General features: G+C 42.5%; 1 protein-coding gene across 5 annotated transcripts in view; it reads left to right on the top strand.

The window, feature by feature from the left end:
* Positions 1-924: 924 nt before the first annotated feature.
* FNIP1 (folliculin interacting protein 1) overlaps positions 925-9,009 on the top strand; it is a 155,207-nt gene continuing 147,122 nt past the window's right edge. For 3 of the 5 annotated variants that reach the window (XM_038552083.1, XM_038552085.1, XM_038552082.1), the window contains exon 1: positions 926-1,124. In XM_038552083.1, coding sequence (XP_038408011.1) covers positions 1,033-1,124 — 92 coding nt within the window. In that variant the 5' untranslated portion in view covers positions 926-1,032. Of the gene's footprint in view, positions 1,125-9,009 lie in introns of all 5 variants that reach the window. The other 2 variants (XM_038552089.1, XM_038552088.1) reach the window with 2 other exon arrangements.

The following is a 9,009-nucleotide window of genomic DNA, read 5'->3' as shown; positions in this document are numbered from 1 at the left end:
TTCCTAATTCTGTAGGGGGAGTGTGTGAATAAATGGTGAAAATTTACAACATCACTTTGATGGGAACCCTGATAAAATTGGGGGTCCTGGGTTTACTAAGACTGTAAAAGTCATTTTTGAGCAATGTTTTTTTTTCTTTTTTTCCTTTGGAAAGCAGTCTTCCTCGCATCAGACCCGTTTGTTTACAGTTCCATTGTCGAATTCCTCTCTCCCTGTACACCCAGACGTTGAGATACAGCTTAAGTGTTAAATCTAAACCTCCTATCCTCAGTTCTCAGAAAAGGCCAATTCCTGTTGTCGGGGCTCGAGGAGCCAGTGGCAAACACTGAAGGCGGCGGCCCGAAGTCCCCAGCCCAGGCCTTCCCTGCCGGAGCGCAGAGCTGTGGCGAGTGCCTGGGCCGGGCTCTGCACCCGCCCCGCGCCGTCCAGCCCCGCGCCCGCATCCGTGGCGGCCCGCACTGAGCGCGGCCTTAGGTCTGCTGGGGGCGGGGCTCGGCCCTGCGCCCGCCGAGGGGATGGCGGGGACGGCCGGCTGCCAGTGGAGCCCTGAGCATCTCTTTGTCGTGGGTGCAGGAAGACGGACGAAGCCGCCTGCATTCCTGCAAAGTACCGGGCGTCGTTCCCGCGCCACCACGCTGTAGCCTCGGAGAGCAGCAGACAACGTCACGAAGAACTGCGACCCCAGCGCGCTCCCCCCTCCGCTTCCCAGCCACCTCGCCTCCCCCCGCCTTCTTTCCGCGCACACCCCGCCCCGTGAGCTGCCACGTGAGGGAATCCACTAGTCAGCCTATGGGGGCCGGCTCCGCCCTCCGCCCCCGCCTTGCCCCCGCTCCGCGCGCCGCCACGTGATGCGGCTCACCGCCAGCCAATGGGCGCCGGCCTTGCCTCGCGCCCCGCCCCGCGCGCCGTGGCCGTTTGAAGTGACTAATTTCTGTCATATGACTGAGGCGCTCATGGGGGTGGCGGGGCGGCTCTAGGAGCGGGGGCCTAGCAAGCGCCCAAAGGAGCGAGCCTGGTCTGGCCGTGGTCAGCATGGCCCCTACGCTGTTCCAGAAGCTCTTCAGCAAGAGGAGCGGGCTGGGCGCGCCCGGTCGGGACGCGCGGGACCCGGACTGCGCGTTCAGGTAGGGCGCCGCGGGGCGGCGGGGCGGCGGGGCGGCGGGGCGCGGCGGCGGGGCGGGGGGAGGTGCGCGGAGCCGAGGGCCTTGTGGGCTCCGGGCTCCAGATGTGCAGGGGCCTCGGGTGTGGTGCCCGCGCGGCAGCGCAGCGCAGGACCGGGACCTGGGCCTCGGCGGGGAGGGGCTGGGCAGCGGGGGACCTGCGCTGGAGGCTGGAGCGCCGCCTCCTCGCCCCACTACCCCCATCCCTGCAGCGGCCCCTTCCCCCTCCTCGCCGTCGGTTTGTTTACGTCCTGCCCCGCTGCCACGCGCGGCTTTGCCTTCCCCCCGAGCCCCGCGGCCTGAGCTGGGGTCCATACGCCTTCCTGGCAGCGAGTAGAGTTGCGAGCGGGCTGCCTTGGACCTCAGCCCCGGTCCTGGAGAGGGGCCCAGAAGTTCTCCCCTCTTCCCTGAGACCCGTCGCCCTCCGGGTGCTCCATTCCAGCTCGCTTGCTGTCGTGGGGGGAGAGCTGCACGTTTTGGCCAACCTTCGGAGGGTGGAAGACTGGAGGAGCGAGTAGGCAAGGTGCCGTTCTTTCAGGTTTCTTGGAAGCTAATATTGGAGGTGTGCAGTTACCGGAGCGAGCGGTCTTACTGAGAAAGGCGAAACCCAAGAGGTTATGGTTACTACCGACTAGACTGGAGCAGGACCGAACCAAACGGAACACGGCCTTAGAATTGACCATTGGAATCCTCCCGTTACAACTGTTACCAGAAGGGAGTCTCTAAAAATTGAAAACGATAGCACAACAGGCTTTATTAATTTTTGTTTGCGGTACCTGTTGCTGGTAGAAAAACTTAGAATTGTAAGAAAATGTAGTAGAACCATGAATTTAAGGTGGATTTAGTCGCCAAAACGCATTTGAACAAGAGATGATGTCTTTCACATAGCTCTCATACTTGCTGCGGTGTGGAAACTTGTATATATAACTAGGCTAAATGTCACATATCACTCAAACCTGGTAGGAGCCCAGTTCAGTAGTAGTAGGAAAAAATGAGAGTCTGTTAAATTTTGCAACAGGCAAAAGTTTGAAATGACTGTGCCACACTGGTAAAAGGTTTTCATATTCTTAAAATTATTCACTCTCTCTCCGTAATGCAGGTCATATTACTAAACATTCAATAATACATGTGGAATCGCAGTGGTAAGTGGAGAGAAAACTGGCGATTAGAGGAAGAAAAATCTCACTGTAAACATCTTGGAAAGATGTTTAGTAAAACAGATTTTCTAGGTTTAGGTCTTTTCCCCTGGGAAATAAATGTCTTGCTATGCTCATCTAATGATGACTTTTAAAAAAAATATTTCTTTACTGATTTTCTTCTGAAAAATGAAAGTGTAGTCTGGATAATACTACATTGAGACATCCAGTAAATCCAGAGTCAGTAGAAAGCAGGTTTAGGATATTGAAAAGGTGACATTTGATTAGGCTTTCTATTTCTGGGCAAAGATGGACTTTGAGGTACTCAAGTTTCCAAGGGTCTCAAGTCGCTCATATGAGAAAACATTTTCATGTCAATTTTTTTAAAATGTAAAGCCTACTATATTGTTGTGTAACACTATTTTAGAGTTGTCAAAACACTTTCTCATTAGTTATCGCATGTGGTATTTCGCAACCTTGAGAGATAGAGCAAGTAGCAGTGTAGATAACCATTTGATCCTTTTTCCAGTGGAAGTAAGAATTATGTATAAGCCCAGTAAGTGCAGTACCATTTAGAAGTGATTGCTTAAAAAAAAAATGATTAAAAAAAAAAATGGGGATCCCTGGGTGGCGCAGTGGTTTAGCGCCTGCCTTTGGCCCAGGGCGCGATCCTGGAGACCCGGGATCGAATCCCATGTCGGGCTCCCAGTGCATGGAGCCTGCTTCTCCCTCTGCCTGTGTCTCTGCCTCTCTCTCTCTCTCTCTGTGTGACTATCATAAAAAAAAAAAAGAAAAAAATGTGTACAAGTGTACATGTGAGAAAATGAAAACCGATTAACATCATGCAGCTAGTAATTTGCAAATCTTGGTAACTCAGGTATTTTTTTTTTAAACTTCATTGAGGTATAATTTACATACAATAAAATTAAGCCATTATAAGTGCATAGTTCTGTGAATTTTGTTATATGTGTATACAGTTTTGTACTCACCACCCCAGTGAAGTTTTAGAACACTTACCCCCACAAGAACTTGTTTTATTTATTTACTCATTCATTCATTCATTCATGAGAGACAGAGAGAGAGGCAGAGACACAGGCAGAGGGAGAAGCAGGCTCCACGCAGGGAGCCTGATGCGGGACTCGATCCTGGGCCCAAGGCAGGTGCTAAACCGCTGAGCCACCCAGGTATCCCAAGAACTTGTTTTAAAACACAGCATTCCCCCAGAAGCTTCCTTAAGCCCCTCTGTAGTCAGTTCTTCACCCATTTCACTGAGGGCGGGCACCAATCTGCTCTAATGACTGAAGTTTTGACTTTTCTAGTATTTCCTATAGATGTTATCATATTGTTTATAGTCTTTTCCATCTGGCTTATCACTCAGAGTGACAATTTTTGAGATTTATCTAAGTTGCGCTTACCAGTAATCCCTTCCATTTTACTGCTGAGTAGATGCCCTTGTATGGGTATACCACAATTTCTTTATCCATTCATTACCAATCAGTAGACATTTGAGTGTTCTTAGATTTGGGTAATGATGAACAATGGTGCTGTGAACATTTGTGTACAAATCTTTATGCAGATATGTGTTTTCATTTTCTTCAGTGGTTACCTAGGAGTGAGATTGCTGGGTCACATGGTAAGTATATGCTTAGCTTAAAAAAAAATTGCCCAACTTTTCTGAAGTAGTTGTACCATTTTGTATTCCCATGAGCACTGTCTGAAGGGTACAGTTGCTCCGTATCCTCTCCAATACCTGGTATCTGTTAGTCAATTTTTTTAATAAAGATTTTTTTTTGATATTGTGAAGAACACCTAGCAACATTTACCATGTTGAACGTTTTTGAGTCTTTTGGATTATAGCCATTCTAGTGGATATAGTGGAATCTTACCATGTGTGTAGATTTTTTAGATTTATTTTAGAAAGAGAGCACGCATGAGCGGGTAGGGGTGGAGAGAGGGGGAGAGAGAATCCCAAGCAGATTCTGCACTGAACATGGAGCTGGATACAGGGCTGGATATCACGACACCAAGATCATGACCTGAGCTGAAACTGAGAGCCCATAGTTTAACAGACTAAGCTACACAGGCACACCTCTTATTATGATTTTAATTTGTATTTCCCTAATAACAAATGATGTAACTGGTTTTAGAGTTGATTAAAATTTCATTCCAGTGTACCATGCTCTCCTTTCTAGAATCCTTTTTTGGTTTGCTTTGGTTTTAGTCAGTTTAAGTTGTTAAATCTGACTTGGACATGGCCATTGGCAACTCCTAGCTGGGTGTCTAAGAGTCAGTTCCTAGAGTTAGCACTATATACAGGCCCAGTGATAATAAGTCACAGTAGGGCTCTAGAGTAGGAGAGACTTTTGATACGAATGAAGCTTTAGAAGCCTTAAAATAATGTCTTTCTTGGTTACCCCATTGGAAAAGAAGGTCAGGAATCACCCCCTTCCCTTCAGTTTTCACTTTTAAGACCGTTACCATCTAGATTTCTGTGTGCTTGTCTAACCTAAGCTTCTTGAACTGGAGATGAATATGAAGGATATCACAGGGGGTATCATTTCAGTAATTTATAGAATTAAAACAGTAATTTGTTTTCATATTTTTGAGGATTTGGGAAAGAAGGTGCTTTCTAGAAGAACATACTGTTTTATGTTTTCTCTATCAGGCTATTTTGGAAGAAAGAATTAAGTGTAAGTCCAGTAACTGCAATACATATAAAATGATTGCTTTAAAAATAAAATTCTTGGGGAAAAGTTTAATTTGATGAAGAAGTTTGTTTTAGAGTTAAATGTCTATAGGACATAATTCATGTTTTGTTAAAAAGATGCTGTATGTTTGTTTTATTCATAATGCACGAGCATTTGCTTTTACTGTCTGTACCAGAAATTCTTACCCTGTTGTAACAAACTCTTAATTGTTCTTTTTTCCGTTACTTTTGTCTTGCTCCAAATTATTATCAACTTTATCCTTTTAAAAAAAGTAAATTCTGATTATGATCAGCATGCAAAATGGTATAGAATTTAATATATGCATTACAGAGTAATTTTAAGGATTCAGAGAGAAATCATGTTAAGTACTTAATGCAGTGCTTAGCATATGGCATTCAGGAACCAAAAGTTGTACTATGATGATTCCATGCCTATGTGTAAAACCATTTTGTTTAGGCCCAAACTCCTTAAAGTGCTACTGTATTGTGTGGCTTTTGCAAAGTGTCTAGCCTTTTCCTTTCTTTTTAAATTAGTATAAGGGCATTTCTGAAAACAGAGCTATTATTCTATTATTATACTTAACAGAAATTCCTTAAGATCATTTTAGACTATATTAATATTTTCTCAGTTGTTTCAAGATGTCTTTTTATACCAGATTTGTTGACTTAGAGTCTTTTGGGGGGGGGGGGGGGCGCGAGGAGGAAAGAGAGAATGGTAGGGGAGGAGGGATTAGGGAAGGAGCAGAGGGAGAGAATCTTAAGCAGGCTGCATTCCTGGCATGGAGCCTGACATGGGGCTCCAGCTCATGACCCTGAGATCATGATCTGAGCTGAAATCAAGGGTCAGATGCTTAACACCCTGAGCCACCCAGGAGCCCAGGTTTGAATTAGAGTCTTTAAAGAGTCTGCATATTATATTTGTGATTATGTTGCTTAAGTAATTTTTATTCTGTAACAGTTTCTCTCCCCCACCCTCCTTTAAAATATGACTTCTTGTTGAAACTGGGTTATTTTCTTTACAAATTTCTCACATTCTTTATGCGGTTATTTGCTTCATAATGGTTTCTAATTCAGTGCTTCCCAGTATTCTGTGTTTTATTTTTATTTTTATTTATTTATTTTTATTATTTTTTTTTTGTATTCTGTGTTTTAACAAGCCTTGTCTAGGTTATTCTAATGCTCAAGTTTGAGAACCAGTCCTATAACTTACTCTATTTCCAGAAAGTTGGTAGTTATTGTATTAGATTCAGGTTTAGGTTTTTTTTGTTTTTTTTTTTTGATAAAAATATCCCATAGATATTTGTTGTATATATCCTACCCATTAGAGTTACATGGTGTCTCGTTCTCCCTGTAGTGATGCTAGGTTTGGTAACTTGTATCAGCTTTATTCTTATAAGATTACCCTTTCCCTAATGGCGTAAGCATGTTTTGTTGATTATTGTCTGAATCCATTATTTTGTTAGGGGTTGTAAAATACTAATATTCTGGTTGTTTAATTCTTCCTGCATTTATTTCCTGGAAGGAATTTTTCTTACTACCCATTTGGCTACTCTTTGCTATAGGAAATGTAGCATATAAGTTTCATTGTTTACCTTTGTAGTGTGTCAGAATATTTTATAATGAGTTGTTTAGTGAGGGTTTTCACTTTGTCATTTTTTAGTATCATCACAAGCTTCTGGGTTTTAATGTGTTTTAATACATTATAGTCAAATGGTCCCATGTTTGGCCAGTAGAAGACTTTTCAAGTTGATATTTGTGGCATTGTGACATGATCTCTTTAATCTTTGATAACTTCTGCTTTCTTTTGGACTTTTATTAATCCTCTCTTTCTCTTCTATGATTTTATTGCCCTGGACATGGTTTAGATTCTGTGATGTGCCATGCTGTGCTGTTCTCTGTTCTTGGCATAGTCTTCTGTACTTTTTTGGTTTAGCTTTCTGTAGTGATCATCTGGACTTATTCTAATTATCTTTCCTCCAGGAAGCCTTTTTTTATTTCTCTCAGAGTGAGTTAGGTTTCACTGGAATTTTCTTCCATAGCTTAATGCATTTCCTTCTGTGACATCTATTACAGTTATCATTATTTGTCCATATCTCTCTTCTTTGCTTGCTTGAGTTCTCTTTAACTTCAAGGTGGATTTTGGAGTTAGAACCCAGTAGATCCACCTGTTGGATTGTTTGCAGGAAATGGATATGTAGGTTTCTAGCTGAAACTAGATAGATGCCATTTTTTTGAGGGAGAGAATATAAGACTGAAAACATGTCTTGACTAGCCTAACAAAAGTAGCAGCCTTCTCTTCTGTTCTGTATCACACACGTTTTATATTCTTCATAGCTCATTTTATAATTTACCATCTGTCTCCCCCAAGTTCACATTGTGCCGGTATACTGTGCAGTGCCTGAACATATGCTCAGTAAATATTTATAGAATGAATATATGAAATAATTTCAAGCACAGAGGGAGAGAGTCAAAAAGTTCTCTTTTGGGATTTGGTCTAGATTTATTTGCTAGTTAGAGATACCCACTTAGAGATGTCCAGTTGATGGTTTAACAAAGTAAATGTAGATTTCATAGCTGAGGTTGATTCACAGTAGAGTTGGGACTGGAGATAGCTTATGGTCAGTATTAAAACTAAGGGAAGGGATGAGATCAGTCTAAGAAAAGGTGTATATAGGGTATTGGAAAGAACAAGGCTTTGCTCTGAGGAAACTTAAAATGTACAGATGTAGGACAGGAAAGTCTAAAAAGAAGAAAATGGCAAGAGAAACACTGGGAAAGCCAGGGATGTGTGGTGTTAGGAAAGTTCCAAAGGGAAAGTGTTTAAAAAATGATGGTGTAATTAACTGTTTTCTGTATGCTGGTTGCTGACAGGTCTTGTGAGATGACAGAAAAGTACCTATTGATTTGTCAAGTTGGAGATAAGTAGTAACCTTAATTTGTATGTTAGTGTGTATATGTGGGGGGGGGGGCATGTTTAGGGGAGAACATGAGATAGATGTGGAATAAATGCGAGGTGATAAATGGCTTCACTGCTAAAGCTCTTTTTTTCCCATAGGAGAAATAGTGTGTAGTACTGTGTTATTTTTTCACTTTCAGTATTCTGATTCTTTATCACATTTTACAATTCTGAAGTTCTTTTTTCTCCTTAAAGATTTTATCTCGGTGGTTCAGTTGGTTAAGTGTCTGTCTTCAGCTCTGGTTATGATCCTGGGGTCCTGGAATTGAGCCTCATGTTGGGCTCCCTGCTCACTTGGCAGGGAGACTGCTTCTCCCTCTCCCTCTGCCTGCTTCTCCTCTTGCTTGTGCCCTCTCTCTGCCAAATAAACATGTAAAAAAAAAAAAAAAAAGATTTTATCCATTCATTTTGAGAGAGAGAGAGCATACAAGCGTGAGTGCAAGTAGGGGGTCGGGCAGAGGAAGACAGGAAGAGAGTCCCCCATCTAGACTCCACACTGAGTGCAGAGCCCAACATGGGGCTCAATCCCAGAACCCTGAGATCATGACCCAAGCTGAAATCAAGAGTCAGATGCTTGACTGACTGGGCCACCCAGGGGCCCCAAGCTTCTGAATTTCTTAAGCTGGCTTTTTAATATTTTCAATGTTGGTAAGGATTGTATTTCAGAAATTTTGTTTTTTCAGTGTTAATTTTAAAGATTTATTGCATTCTCAAGGACATTTTTTATTTAAAAATACCACCTCTTCTTTAACTCTATATTAGAAATAGTAGAAGGTTCTAATATTTTTTTTACAGAGAGTTCTGAGGAATCATATTTTTCTTATTAAAGTGAAAAGCTGAGAATTGTAAGTAATTGCATATTAATGCTTTTTGGTAGCAGTGTTTGGTCCTAAGAGTCTGATTTTGCAGTAAGAAATGCAAATATGTTTTATTGTTAATTTGTTTTGCTTTTCTATCTCTAAGTAGTATTAGATTTGTGTTTCAGAACCACGTTTATTTAAAGAAAATAGGTGACTGAAAAATATAACTTTAATATTTATAAAACTTGGA

This window comes from Canis lupus, chromosome 11 (genome assembly GCF_011100685.1).
Source record: "Canis lupus familiaris isolate Mischka breed German Shepherd chromosome 11, alternate assembly UU_Cfam_GSD_1.0, whole genome shotgun sequence".
NCBI lineage: Eukaryota > Metazoa > Chordata > Mammalia > Carnivora > Canidae > Canis > Canis lupus.
This window is presented reverse-complemented; position numbering and strand designations above follow the sequence as displayed.